The sequence below is a fragment of the Dendrobium catenatum genome, unplaced genomic scaffold, assembly GCF_001605985.2.
Source record: "Dendrobium catenatum unplaced genomic scaffold, ASM160598v2 fragScaff_scaffold_1271, whole genome shotgun sequence".
In the NCBI taxonomy this organism is placed as follows: domain Eukaryota; kingdom Viridiplantae; phylum Streptophyta; class Magnoliopsida; order Asparagales; family Orchidaceae; genus Dendrobium; species Dendrobium catenatum.
Window position 1 is genome coordinate 599,833 of NW_021319733.1, and position 15,994 is coordinate 615,826.

At 34.7% G+C, this 15,994-nt stretch overlaps 1 protein-coding gene across 1 annotated transcript in view; it reads left to right on the forward strand.

Annotated features, from left to right (window-relative positions):
* The window catches only part of LOC110100838 (gamma-tubulin complex component 4), a 79,978-nt gene that overhangs the window by 39,646 nt on the left and 24,338 nt on the right, over positions 1–15,994 (forward strand). The window contains exons 7-9 of the mRNA XM_020828529.2: positions 4,326–4,406; positions 4,520–4,603; positions 5,030–5,116. Of these exons, the coding sequence (XP_020684188.1) occupies positions 4,326–4,406; positions 4,520–4,603; positions 5,030–5,116 (252 nt within the window). The remainder of the gene's footprint in view (positions 1–4,325; positions 4,407–4,519; positions 4,604–5,029; positions 5,117–15,994) is intronic.

The following is a 15,994-nucleotide window of genomic DNA, read 5'->3' on the forward strand; positions in this document are numbered from 1 at the left end:
GGATTCCAAATCCATTATGCATTACTCTTTCTCAGCTCTCCAAAAGAAATAAATGAATAGAAGGATTTGACTGAGAAAGTTCCATTATTAGAGATCTGCCAAAGGTCAATATCCTTGGTTGAGTTGATACTGATATTTTTAATGAGACCATTAAAAGAAAACTCTCTTGGAATGTAAAATAGTCTAGCTCTTGTAAACAAACCAGCTACGACCTTCAAGAAAGTGAGCACTTAGAGTGTTGCATTTCTGGAAAAAAATGCAGAGAGTCATGGAACATAACCGCAGGAGGCACATCATCCAGCCATTTATGTATCCACAGATTAAATTTTGTTCTTAAATTAGCATTATATTTGTCATTGAAAAAAAAGGCTTAGTTGCATGTCTAACTTCTCTAATGAGATCAGAGAAATTGGAGTACTTGTTAAGGAAAAAAATTAGATGGTGGCAAATTTGTGAGATGTTTCTTTCTTTTGATCTTACCAGCAAACGAGCAACAATCACAAGAGACAGAAATACAAATTCACTTACCTAAAAAAGTGATGTTTGAAAGTGTAGGATTCTTAATCCTAATGCCATCAACTTCTTTAAGTCTATAGATACTCTTCCAACTTATTAAATTCAAGCTTCTGCCTTCACCAGTTAAATTATTAAAGAAATTCTTTCTAATTCAATTCGTTTTATTAATCACCAATTAGGAGCTTAAAATAGTAAGAAATAGAATAAAGGGATAACAAAAAGCATAGAATTGATGAGAGTAAGATGATTACCTTTGACAAAAAATTGTCTTTCCAATTTGAAAGTTTGGGGCAAAGTTTATCAATAACAAGGATCCACCAATCATTTTGAAGTTTATAATCACCAAGAGGAACACTGAGATATTTAATAGGAAGCTTCTTATGACAATAACCCATTAAATTAGCCAATATTGACCCTTTATCCTTTACACTCAAGCAAGGATGAGAAAAAATTGAGAAATTAATCTTGAGGCTCGAGTCATTCTCAATCAAGAGAATATATTCGAGAGTAATCACTTGAAGGTTGGTTCATTACTTCATTTGCATATTAGATGCTGAAAGTTAGGTTTTTTCCTTTTGACTAAGAACAACCATCAACCCATCCTTAGAAGCTGTTGATTTCAACCCTTTCTTTGAGACATCCACATTTTTGAAAACAAGAGGGGAGAGAGAATCCCCTTGTCTAAGGCCTTTGTAACATTTAAACTGCTTTCCCACTTCACCATTTAATAACTTAAGAACTAGCATTAGAAATGATATATTGAATCCAATAAATAAAATGAGGGAAATATCTTCCTTTTAAGTAAATTAAGGATGGAATTTCAATTGCAACTATCAAATTCTCTTTCAAAGTCCACTTGAAAATAAAATTGTCTTTGGATACTTTCATAAGTTGTAAAAATGCAGTTAAGATCGTTCAATCTAATAATGAAAGCATTTTAAGTGATATCGACCAACTTAAGCATTAAGGGAATAAGCATGTTAGCAAGAACCTTTGTAAAGATTTTAAAAAATACAGTTTAATTAGGATGATAAGCCTTAAATCCTTCATAGGATCATAATTATCTTTCTTATGGGTAAGGTAGATGAGAGCGGAGCTGAGTTTGAATAACGAGGCATTACAAGATATCCGTGAAAGTTACATTAGACTTGGAAAAATATTATTTCACATAACTTGGAAGCATTTGATTGAAAATCTTTTCGGATTTATTAGCTCCCATAAAAAACGGTAGCTTTATGATGGGGACATCGATCAGAGGTTCAAGCATGTGTATCGCCGGAGACAGCGCAGATCGACGTCTACGATCCAGAGTCTTTACTTTTGATGTATTTTATGTTTTATTTAGTTTGCATTTCCGTTTCCTAGTTTACCTCTATGGGGAGTGTTTTCTTATTGTAGCCCAGAGGGCATTTGAGTACTTTTCTTTTCTTTGTGTTTGAGACCTATATATAGCGGTCTTATGCTTTGTAAAAGGGTAATGAATATTTGAATGAAAATTATGTTTTGTTTCTACTTCTTCTTGCGTGAGCGTTAGAGAAGGGAGAGAGCTCAAGGGGAGCAAATCGCAAGGCCCACCAGTCGTTGGAAGAGTCCGCGGCTCGTGGTTAAGTTTATTCTATCTTCTCGTTTGTGTTTTACCTCATCCACTTAGCCTAAGCCTTCATCCTTATTGCCCTCAATCCGAGCCCCGAATTCCCCTACCGACCACCTTGGGATCCAACCCGCCGGGTCCTCTTTAGCCGCCGGCCGATCCCCTCCACCACCCCGTCCCCCATCCTCCACCACCGGCCTCGTCCCTTTTTTCCCGCACATTTCAATTTTTTGAAATTCAAATTGGTTAAACCTCAAACTTTCCAAATTTGTCAAAAGCCATATTAGGAAAGTATTTCAATTCCGATCAATTTTGAATTTCAAAATCAATTGGATTTCATGATAAATTTTCCTAATGCTTATGTGCTAATTTGGAAAGCTCATGAATTTCTCCCTCACCTCCCTCCTCCCTCTTGAACCCGCCGGCCAAGCATGGGCCCCCTCCTTTAATTCCCAAATTAATTCATTAATGACCCCTTCATTTGAAATCCAATTTCAAATTAATTTCCCCCCTTTTTCATTCAAAATCCTGAAATTAATTTCAGGTTTTGAATTAAAACCCTTCTCCCTCCTCTAATGAACCCGCCGGCCCCCTCCATTAAATGCCCATTAATCCTCCTAAATTCTCTTTGAAATTTGAATTTATTTCAAATCCCTTCCCTCCAAATTTACTTAAAATCTGAAATTAGTTTCAAATTTGAGTAAATCTCTTCCTTCCCTCATCTAACCTAAATCTCCTCTCCCAAATCACCCACCCCCTCTCTCCCCACCTTGGCCGACCCCTCCCCTTTCCCTCCCTTGTGAAGTCGGATGCTCATAACACTTGAAGCCAAGAGAAGAAGACGACGCCCTTCAACCTCCACTTCAATGTTGAATGGCGGATCTCGAACTTGAGTGGGGACTTGTGTTCGACGCTGACGAAAATCTCAACATCCTACGATCTCCGTTCTTTGACGTGGGATTTGAAGACGACGCCACCGTTGGAGATTATTTGGATCGAGTTGTACCTACTCTTGCGAGCGTCATCGACCGCCAACTTCCAAACTACGATTGGAGCCTCGACAGTCAACCATTCCCGCCATCCTCACCACCGTCAACCTTTCCGTGGCTCAAGGCCGTTGGGGTTGCTATCGTCCTCATGGCATCGTTGGGTATGCTAAAGACCTTCTTCTGCTAAGCCTTACTTGAGTGTGAGTGAGCAAGGTAACTCATTGTGAATTTTCTAAACATTAGCCGTGGGATTATATTTTACTCCGCATTTGTCTTATTGTGAGAATTTCAAGATCTATCGCCAATTGTGCCCAAACATCAAGTTTGTAATTGCTTATCATAATAACTTTGACAATTGAAAACTCTTGAACCTCACCTCACGATACCTTAATCTTAAAATTAGCTCACTTTGTGATTCTTTATAAATTTCACGTGCAATTCTCGATTGTTTCACATCACTTTATCTCAAGACTATACGAAGGAGATGAAGAGAGCCAAGCTTAAAATATCCTTGAAAATTGCATAAGACTTGGAAGAATTTGATTGAAAATCTTTTTGGACTTTATCAGCTCCCATAAAAAACGGTAGCTTTAGCTTAGTCGATACAAAGGAGATGAAGAGAGCCAAGCTCAAGAGAATTCAAATAAGAAAATAAGTTGTTTCTAAGTAAAGATCTAAATACATTGACTTAGGAGTTGAGAATCTTTTGAATGAATTAGTGAAAGCCTTGGATGTGTTTTTCTGATCTATTAAAAGATTATAACTAGATTTGATATGATGAATGAAATTCTTTTTTCCTTCTACAATTGGCAGAGTAATGAATGAATGAAGGATTATATTTTCACCTTCCAAGTACAAGTGAATTTTAGCTGTCTGATGCCAATTTAAATCCTCTTTTTTCATTCTAGAAAAAAGCCACCTTTTGCATTGCTCATAATATGGATTTGGGTGGTACATGACCAACCGCTTTCTATGAAGTAGTTTCCACTTTCTTCTTTTTTTTTTTTTAAAGTTTTTTAATAAAAGTGATGGCAATTCCATGCTTATTTTCAATAGTACAAAGTGTTTTTGCTTTCTTCCAGAGCTATTGAAATATTTAGATCAGAACCAGCTTCCATCCCATAAATTGGTGATGAGCTGGAAAAAAAAAACATTTAAACCTTTATAATATTTGATACTTATTTTACATCTTGACCAATTCTTAGTTCTACGGTTTCTACTAAATACAGCAATCATCCGAGTTTCATAAAAGATCGTTTGAATCTGCTGTGAATTCAATCTGTACTGTTGCTGCAAACCATCTATGGCAGGTACATGCTTCTTAAATCTTGAATTGTTTACTTTTTTTATAAAGCTTTCTTAGGATCATTCTCATTATTGCCTTTATAATTTTATCATTATGGCTTGATGTTGTTGGTATCAGCTTGTAGTGATTCGTGCCGACTTGAATGGCCACCTGAAAGCCCTCAAAGATTATTTTCTTTTAGCTAAAGGTGATTTCTTCCAGGTATGGATCCATGTTACTATTTGTGTTATAGGCATGCAGGGATCTGCTTGTGCCTTGAGAATCTGGTTATGGATGTTCTTGCTAAGATTATGACACTGCAAGTTTCAATAAGTATTGTTGCTTTTGCTTAAAACAATCTCGGCAAAACTTCTCTTTGAATGACGACAACAACATCATTAAATCTTTATCCCATTACGTGGGGCCAGCTACATGAATATATTTTCTAGCATTACTATATCCTTCATTCAAGATCATCTATTAAGCTCCTTTGGTCCTGTGTTTATCTCATTGTTTATATGTTCATATTAGTTGGTTTAACGGACTGCATATTTCTGAAGCACAATTTTTTAGCATGATATCGTTCTGAAGTGTTTCCTGCTGTTTTAGTTCTATTAATTTTCTTTACTCTTTCTTATTAATTTTTAGTGTTTCCTTGAGGGGAGCCGTCAACTGATGCGTCTACCTCCTCGGCTGTCAACTGCTGAAGCTGATCTTATGGTCCCTTTTCAGTTGGTGAGCTTACAAGATTCATCAGTTTGTTATATTTGAAGATTAAATTCAGCATCTTAATTGTCATAGTAGTTATAATAATAATGTTAAATAATCAGGCTGATACATGTTCTTTATTGAAAATGTACCTAGATGTTCGATTAACATTTGATAAAACTGAAATTCTACCGGCTATACTCATAATTTCATCTTGTACTTTTTCGGTGCCTTTGTATGTGGGTCTTGCTGATCTTCTTAAACTTAGAAGCCAAGTGGCAAATTGTTGGTTAGACAAATATGCAAGGTTGCTATTTTTGGTAATATTTACACTTCAGACATTTGAGCGAGGAATGATTTACCTTTTCAAAAAAGTTTTTTATGCCATATTTGTGGAAGAGATTTTTCGCCTTTAAAATACATGGTATAAATAGTTAAAAATAAAAAATAGAGCTTCACCTAAAAACCATTCTAGTTCATTTTTGTGGTAAACCAAATTCACCCAATTTTGAGCGAGAACGATTTACACCACAAGCAAGCTTTCTTGATCGCCGCCAACCGCCACCCTCCACCACCGCTAGGTGCCTCCACCCGCCACCACCGTTGGTCTCCTCCAATTTCCTCCGACCACCACCGACAACCGCCTCCACCCGTCATTGACCGCAGTCGCCATTCACTAGCCTTCATTGCTGAATGCAGCCGCCATTCGCTGGCCGCCGCCATGGCCATCACCGTCAGCCGCTGCCGTCACCGCTGCCGACCATCACCATCTCCACTAGTCACCATCATTTTTTGACTTTACACAACATTCATTACTACAAATCAAATAAAAAAAATCATTCACTTGCATTTACTTTACATTCATCCAAACAACTCAAAGCATTCATTTTGCACCATATTCCTTTTATATTACATTCCTTTTTTAGCCAACCAAACAACCCTAACTAACTAATATGCCAACACTTCCAAATTGGAGTATATATGTTGACACAATTTTTGTGTTGGAATTGGACCCAATTAGGTTGATTGAACCCAATCAACTCAATTAAGCTTTGTAGAACCCAAATTGAGGTCAGTTAAGCTCAATTAAATTCAAATTAAATTGAATCGAAATGATTCGAGCCCAATTTCATAAAATTAAGTCGATTGAATTAAAAGAAACTCAAATCCTCTCAAATCGATTCTAATTGAGCTCAATTCATACTCAAATTCGAACACAATTAGCCCAATTGGTTCAATTCAAGTTCAATTTGACTTCTTAAATCAAAAACTTGATCTAACGGCTCCAATTGCATTGGAATTTGCCCCCTACGCATGGCACCTTCTTGTCAAATCTCTTAGCAGGCAATCATTTGCGTATCTATCTTCCAAATCCACGAAATCGAGGGTGGGTTCATTTGGTTTACTTTTCTGCTTGTGTTCATCCAAAAGCGGGAGAGGAGCGATAAGAGTCAGTCTGTTATATTTTCTGCGTGCATCTAGCTGAGAGGGATTGAGTGAGGCGTGCGTGCTTCCTGCATGCTACAACGAATGATGGAGTGAGCGAGCAGTCGCGTTCTTGCACGTTGTTCTTCCGGTGGAGTCGAGTAGAGACGAATGTGGTTTCTACGTGCAACATTCAGAGGAAGATCGAGCAAGGATCCTTCTCGCACATACATATGGGCCTAACTGAGCAAGGAACCACATCCAGTTGCAGCCTTGCATTCGAGAGAGGGAAAGTGGGGCTGAGAGGCTTTTTGTGTGCGTGTCTGGGATCAAATAAGAGGCGGGCGGATGGGATCATCATACCGTGTGTGACTGGTCCTCCTGTGCATGTTTAGAGTCGGGCCGAGAGTAGGAAGTCAAGCCCAGGAACCTTCTTGCGTTAGATCTAGAGGAACAAAGCGGCCAGCTGCCAGTTCGTGTCTTCCAAACAAAGAATTGAGAGTTGTGGCTGATGATTTCTTTCTTTTGGTCTTCCAAAACTAGAGGGAACTACTATAGTGTTCCTTTGTTATAGTCAGGGAAAATATGGGAGCTTCCTCTTCCTATAGTCTCCGATGAGCTGTTGGCAGTGAAGCGACATCCAGGAGCAGTCCAAACAATGGAAGTGACATTCAAAATAATTTGGATAGCGAGCTCATTCCTCATCCTTCCGCTAGCTCGCCTTTTCAAGGGAGAGCACGCCGACAAGCATCGTAACTTGCTTCGGTCAGGTAAACCCCCTAAACTTAGAAAACCCGTAGGTTTCCATGCCTTGTGGATGTGGTTGATGCTTCCAAACCCTTAGGACCCTAAAAACCACGCTTTATATTTTATAGAGACCAAAATAACCCATATGTTCGCTGTCCACTATGCAAAATAGTGAAAATCCGGTGATTTTTTTACGGGTTGGTCTCATGTGAGAGCCCAAGAGGATGGTAGCGCATGTCAGGTCATTGGGCTTGTGTTCAATGTCCCTCAATGCATGAAATAACATTCATATTGCATTCCAAACCTTCTCCTTTGATCAAACCTTAGGCTGGATGTTGTCACTTGATCACAAACTTGATTGACGACGCATAGGTTTCATGATATATGGCATGCATCACCTCCCTTACAAATTACAAGTTTTAGCAAAATTAACTTAAAAGATATAGGAGGCTTGCTTTGCTTAGCATTTGCAAATTTCTTCTAAATTTGTTAGAGGTTCAATAGTGAATTTCAATTAATTTATAAAGCTTACAAACAATTAGTGGGGTCTTTCACGAACCTTCATGTTGGTGATTCAAATCCCATTATGAGTTAAAATGATTGAATTCATGTTTGATATTTCTCCAAATTTAGATCATTGAAACAAGTGATGAATAACCCCAATCCAAATGATCGCACACTTAACCAAATTAGGTTGCATGGTTTAGATTCCATCACTCAAACCGTAAAGGAATGCATGTCATGGGTCATTTGCTAAGATTGTTGCTTACTCAAAATCTGCAAATTCGCAAACATTTTTATTTAATTTGTAAGTGCTTATAAAGAAAATGTGGAGTATTCTATGGCTTTTAAAGGACTATGGATTATTCCCATCACAAATTGAAATTATCTAAGCATGATTAGTGCAATTTGCAAGTTGATTGGTTGAGGGTAATGACAAGTAGTTTAAGCATTTGTTAATCTCCTAAAGTAACAAACCATGCCATTCACACTCCTAGATTCCCCTTAGATCATAACAAAATTTATCTTTAAATTCTATTTAAGGCATTCAAATGAATTTTTCCTATTCAAATGAGTCCAAAATATTCAATAAAAATAGGGAGCTCTCCTTTAAGTGTCTTTTTCCCTTATGTGTGGCATTTTGGAGCCTCCCCAAGGCTCCAAATGTCATATTACATGGATCATTGATCTTAGGATCAAATTCTAAGTTCTTCTACTTCATTTATTGAATCCAAAATTAACAAATAATCCCTTAGACATAGGATCTAAATCCTAGTCTTTTTTATTTACTTAGCCTCAAATTAGTCAAATGCATCTCTCTTTGAACACTAAAGTTTAAAAAGCCTTCTCTAATTTGCAACTTTTAAGTTGCACATTCCCCTCCTATTTTCTATGAAGCCAAAATTGGAAGAAATCCCACATTTTCCTTAGTCTAAAAGCCATAGGAAATTCTTCAATTTCTTTTCCCAGTGTCTTTCCTATACTCTTATAAAAGTTCCTAAATGACTTTTGAAGAGTTTATGAGAGCATTAGCAAACCTTAGGGATCAAACATAAGCCCAACCAATTCACCAGTTGAGCCAAAATCAATTGGTGGCCTCTCTTGTCATTAAACTTAGGAGCCAAAAGTCTAGCTTCTTCATTTTGGTTAGCCCAAATTAAGCAAATGATCACCTTCTTTGAACACAAAAATTCAAAGAAACCTTTTTGATTTGTAGCATCAAAACTACAAATCTTCCTTCATTTCTATGGACATCAAAAGTCCTTGAAAAGTTTCCAACTCCTTACCCTTAAAGCATAAAAAATTTCACCTTAGTTTGAAAGCTATATGTCTCATCTCATCTCATCTACTCCAACCTCAAGTTCAGGAAATTTCCTTCATCCTTTTGTGCCAAATCTATTGGAACCTGTCTTTCCTTTGGCCTCAACACTGAAAAGTGTATCTATTTGGTCCAAATCAAATAGATGATCCTTCTACTTTGACCCAAACTCTAAGTAAACTTTAATTTAACAAAATAAATGATATAATCCTTTCATGACATTTAAAATATGATCTTTATAAGTTCTTTAGAAGTTTTCTTATGTTGAAATTCACCTTATCCTATTGGGTGAATTTCACGAAGTCCTAATTCAAATCCTTAAGCATGTTTACTTTGTCCCATCAAGTAAACATCCATCTTTTATCCAAACATTAAGAGAGCTTAAAATAAAATCTAAAAATCACTTAGGTTCCTTTGATACAATGATGAATCATTCCACCATAAAAGGTGGAATACATATATCATTGGATCTTATGATTCCATAAACAACAAGCTTGCCTCAAAACAAGCATTGGTTGCTTTATGAATTCTTCATAACCTTCATAGATATGAAACAATTAAAATTCAAATAAAAGTTTTAAGTAACTAACAACTTAAAGTGAAATCACCCCTTAGATTAAAATTAAATATCATCTTTATTATAATAAAATAAAACACTTGTAATATGATATACCATATAGCTATCACACACTTAGATGCACAACTCTCTAGGCATGCTAGGATTAGGATTTTTTTTTATCGGGGTATGTGTTGTGTTTGATGTGATAAACATTAAATTATTTGCATTGTGGACATTTGCGCTTAAGTGGTTTAGATAAAGATATGCATGCTCTTTTCTATAGGTGGTCATTGTAAGCGGAGATAAATTAATCATTATTATGAAAATGTTTGCTTACATGTATTGCTTAAACTCCCCAAAAGACGAATGACCAATAGGATAGAAATAGGATTTGATATTTTAAGTGCTAGATAATTTTATGATATTTTTTTCTTTCATATAAACTACTTTTAATCCCCCTTATTTTGCAGGTTTAAGTCTTATATATTTTCAAATGTATACAACAACAACATCAAGCCTTTATCCCACTACGTGGGGTCGGCTACATGAATCATTTTTCTCCATTGTGTCCTATTAAAAGTCAAATTCTCGTTTAAATCTAATAAAGAAATGTCATTCCTAATATTTTCTAACCAAGTCTTTTTAGGTCTGCCTCTACCTTTCTTAACATAAGTCAAATCTAATATCTCTACTCTCCTAACCGGGTCATTGGAAGGCCGCCGTTTTATGTGACCAAACCATCTAAGGCGACTCTCTCTAATCTTATCTTCTACTGGAGCTACTCCAACCTTTTCACGTATATGCTCATTTCGTATCCTATCTCTAAGGGTAAAGCCACTCATCCACCTAATCATCCTCATCTCTGCCACACTTAACTTAGTATTATGCTTCTCTTTTAATGACCAACATTCAGCACCATAAAGCATTGCAGGCCTCACTACCATATTATAGAATTTTACCTTAAGTTTGAGGGGTACTTTCTATCACACAACAAGCCCGATGCATTCCTCCACTTCAACCATCCAACTTGAATTTTGCTGATAATATCCCCATCTATTTCACTATCACTCTGAACAATAGATCAAAGATATCTAAAACGAGTACTCTTATTAATGACTTGATCGCCCAAAGTCACAATCCCCTCATTAGGTCTATTACTACTAAAATTACACTCAATATATTCATTTTTAGATCTACTCAAGCGAAAACTTTTAGTCTCTAATGTTGACCTCCATAATTCAAGTTTACTTTCAACTCCCTCTCTAGTCTTATCAACAAGAAGACTATCATCAGCAAAAAGCATACACCAAGGTACATCCTCTTGCAAATGTCTAGTGAGAACATCCATGACTAAAGCAAAAAGATATGGGCTTAAGGCTGATCCTTGATGTAACTCAACCGAAATAGGGAAATACTTGGTCAAACCACCATTTTCAAATGTATAAGACCCAAAAATTTTTAAGTATGTGAAAATTTAAATTAAGTAAATATATTGTAAAGCCTATTCTAAAGATTAATGAAAAATCACTGTTAAGTTAACATTAACAATAATTACTATTAGTAAAAGAATTAAGTGAATATTAGTATTCACTTAACAATAGATAATATATGAAAGTAATTTAAGTATTTTTTTTTTAATTTCTGAAGAGATGTCTGCTATGGCAGTGAAGCATAACGTGATAGTTATGTGAGTGGGCCCGTTTATTTTCAGGAAAAGAGCTGTATAGAAGAATTGGGAAGCATTGTTTGAGGGAAGCACGTCATAAGCCGAAGGAATTGAGGGAGCGGGACTGTAGCAATTCACAGCACAGTGAAAGGAAAGCACTGCACAGTGCAGTGCTGGAAGGGTAAAGGATCGTCATAATGCTGGAAGTACTCGGCATTGCAGTTAGTAGCTGCTAGTGGAGTTCGGGAAGGGAGTGAGAGTGATTGTGTTAGCGAGCAATTGCTGTGAGCGAGCAATTGCTTTGATCGTATATTAGTGAATGTGTGGGATTAAGAAACAATGAAGGAAGAATAAGAAAGCAAGTTTAGGGAAGAAGGAAAAAGGAGGAGGTTAGCAATTTGGTTGTATAATAATGTTAATATTTGTCTTTTAGATCTAAAAAAAAGGAATTGGTAAAAGTTTCCAAAGTAAATACACCAACTGTATTTATGATTCATTGGGTATATGCAGAAGGAAGGTTACGATGTAAATTGTTATATTAGTATAAAGAGATTTTATGCAATTTATTTGAATAATAAATTGTGGAAATTATAAAATTGGAGAGCCAATTTGTAGGTAATTTACAAATGAAGAAGAGTACGAGGTGGAGGATTTAAAGAGACAACTCGTCAAAGAGATTAGTAATGCAAGTTTCAATTAAAAAGTATATGTTGTTATTTTTGTAGACACGTACACTGTATTTAATGGATATTTTGGAAAATAGTTATTAAATGGAATGATTTTATTAATGCATGTTCATAGTCAAGTATATTTGTACGAGCAATCATATGCAATTTGAATGACTCAGTATTAAAAGATGTAATATGATTGTTTAACACATTTTTTAGTTGGTAAGATTTTGGAAAGAAGTTCAATTCTTTACATATCACATATAAATTCTCTTTATGCAAACGATATAATAGATAGAATGCTATGAAAGTATGCAACAATACAAAGCAAGTATGAATTACAAATATTTGAAGTCTACTGAATATCAACATTTAGAAAGGTTGGCTATAAAATAATATGATACATACATTGCAGGTGAGACAAAAAAGACCCATATGTGATATATGCATAATAGGTGTGACAAAAGGGACCCTAAGGAGGCAAAATGGACATCTATGTAGTTCAATGACGATAATGTCGGGTTTACCTGAGCTCTATTGAACATTATTTAAGCCCGTGAGACATAATTAAGGGAGAAATGATCCAGAAGGATGAACCCCCTTAGGTGATGCCCTAGATGCATTTAAAAGCCAAAGCTTAAAGACTCATAGGCTGAGTCTGTAAAAGAAAATTATAATTGTGTTGCATAAGATAGGCAACTCAGTTGTTAATTATAATTGTAATAATTTGACTTTACGCTTTACTTTCCTTCTTTAGTTGATTAATTAATTTTTTAGATTTTTTTAATAATTAAATTCAATTAATGCATTTAAAAATTACAAAATAACTTGTCTCATTTATTAATTAAATAATGAATTTTAAAATAAAATTAAAATTAATTCATTTAAATACCAATTTAATTAAATTCAAATAGAAATTTTAATTTAATTGAATTACCAAACTATTTAAAAATAACTTCAAAATAATCAAATTCTTTTAATTAATTGAATAATGAATTAATGAAATTAAAGCCTTATTTAAAAATTTGTAATTAAACTCATTAATTAATTTTAAAAAACTTTAAAATACATTTAATAAATTGAGCAATTTAATAATATTCAAAATAAATTTAAAATCCAACTTATTTTAATTTCAATTAATTATTTAGTTTATTAACTGATTTAAAATTCATTTAATTAATTAGTCAAATAAAATGCAATAAAAAAGTGTATTTCTACTAATCAATCATAAGTACAACACATACCAACTAACACCAAACTCCTAAAACTAAATAAAAAAAATCTCAAACACCAAACCAAATGCTAAGAGACAGAATTTTCAAACACCAAACAAAACACTAACAAACATTAAAATAACTCTCAAACACCAAACTAAACACTAACAAACAATAAAATAACTCTCAAGCCAAACAAAACAACTTACAAAACCCTCAAACAAAAAATATGCAAAACACAAACTCCAAAGGAGAGCAGAAGACCCACTATAAAACAAAATTATGTGCAACTTCTAAAAGAAGTCGTAAGACCTATCCAAACCAAACAAACGAGTTGCTTAACCTATAGGGCTAGGTTGTAAGACCCACCATTAAGCTACTTTTAAATCTAGAAGCTATAAGGCCTACCAAAACATCCAAGCATCTTCCAAAAGAAGTTGTAAGACCTGCTATTCGGGTTACTTTCAATGACAGCCGTAAGACCCACTTCTAAAATAATTGGGCTACTTCTAATGGAAATAGCAAGCCCCATACCAATTTAATTAATCATATAACTTCTAAATGAAATTATAAATCCCAAATTAAATTAATTACTGGGTATTCTTACAGATGTAAGCCCTAAACCACAATAACATTACAACCTTTAAACCACTTCAGTTTATTCAGAATCTCTAAACAAAGGCAACTCATGACTGCTAATCAGATTCCCTGGATGCTATGATCAACGATCATTAGTGTTGGTAAATTGAAACCTACGGTATACCCGTGATGACAGAACTATGAGATCTTGATCATGTCTATCTTCATCCCCCTCAATTGAAACTAAAACACCTAAAATTTTTCATCCTTAATCGAGAGTTCTCTCCTGTGCATTAGGAGAGGTAATTAACTATGACTGCTTGCGCTCATAGAAAGTAAGGATCAAGATCTAAATAAACCCTGATACTACCCTCAGGGAAAATCTGGTTAACTACAATTTGCCTTAAGGAGAATGGAATCTTAAGTCCGTAAAGTGGGATTCATGCCGACGCGTAATTTTTCTTGAGCCAACAAATATGATTCAAAGTTGAACACATCACCCTTAAAATTTCCTAAAATTAAATCCTTGAACAATAACTTTTCAAGGTTTAAAATGAAAATATTAACCAATGTTTTGATGACTATATAGAAACCACTAGTTTAATAAAAAATATTCTCAAGTAATAAACGCTTGAGATTTAATTAACTATAGGAGTCAGCGCTATGGGGTATGCATACCCCATAATAAAATAAACCATATTCAACCAAATATTGAATAGGGGGAAGTTTATGTTAAAACATAAAGTTATGAGTTTTGTTGTTGAGTTCACAGGGAAATAATATTTTAATCATTCGGGATAATATATTATTTTCTATGTTGTGCTCGATCGTAAAATATTTCAATCCGTTGAGGATGAAAAAATTTCTCCAACAATATATATCTATTAGCTTTTTGTTTGTTACATGCATAAGAAAAAGATAGGTGCCCTTGAAGCTTTGTAAAAATATCAACCACTTGTTTTGATCTAGAGACATGAGTAATCGTTTTCTCGGAAAGCATCGCATCCCGTGTGTAATATTGATCTACCTTAAAATGTTTAGCTCATTTGTGAAAAATAGGATCACAATGCATAATCGTAGATTAAGTAATAAGAAACCAAACTCTCCTAAAATTGTTTTAATCCTCATCATCTTAAATGCAAAATGAGCCATAACGTCATATTATGCTTCAACGCTTGACCTAACTACAACACTCTGTTTCTTGCTTTCCCAAGTGACTAGGTTTCCCCCACAAAAATATAGTATCCATAAGTCAACTTCATGTCTTTTATTTATCTAGCATGTTGGATATTGAAAAAAATTCAAATTCTCAAAATTAGTATAAGTATCACTTCCCTAAAACTTTTTTGATATATTTGAAGATTCTTAGAATTTCTTTCCAATGCTTCTTCTTAGAATTTTGCTTGTGTTGATTGACTAATTCAACAACAAATAAGATGTTAGATCTGGTAATATTATCAAATAAGTCAAATTTTTATCTAAGCTTCACTATTCAGATGCATCATCAAGAAGTTCATCTTCATTAGATGTGATATGAGTTTCCATAGGAGTATTAACATGTTTACAACCAAGTAAGCCTGTTTCTTCAAGAAGATCAATAACATTTTTTCTTGTGGAGTGATATTCTTCTTTTTTAGATTTAAATGAGAATTCGACTCTTAACATAACACAGTGGAGAAAAAAGATTCATATAGCTAACCTCATGTAGTGGGATAAAGACTTAATGCTGTTGTTGTTAGTGATATTCCTCTTTAAATAAGCATATTGAGTTCCAAAAAAAGTATTTGGGCCATCCTACATCTTCGAGACAACATTTTCTACAAATACTATTTACTTTAGAGATGTCATGATGGTCAGTTATAGCAAGTATAATGTCTTCAGTAGAAATTAATAGCATAATGGATTCTGCTGGAGCTATAGAGTGATTTGAGGCGTTGCTACAAAGACCCATCTCAGTAAAAAACTTCACAAAGTTTGTCAAATTAGGCCCTGCTTAAGAAGGCATATATGGTTTTGCTTATGAGCAACATATCTGAGATGTTGTTTCATATAAATAACTTTGTGCAAGTCATTATAAAGGAGGACATTATTGTCATTCATTTGAAGCATATGCCAACCTTGATTGATAGCCATAGATAAGGATTTAGATTTAGTTTAGGTGAGCATCAGGGAAGAATATGTCAAAATAGTCGATCCCATGGATAAGCAACTAACCGAGCTTTGTCAAG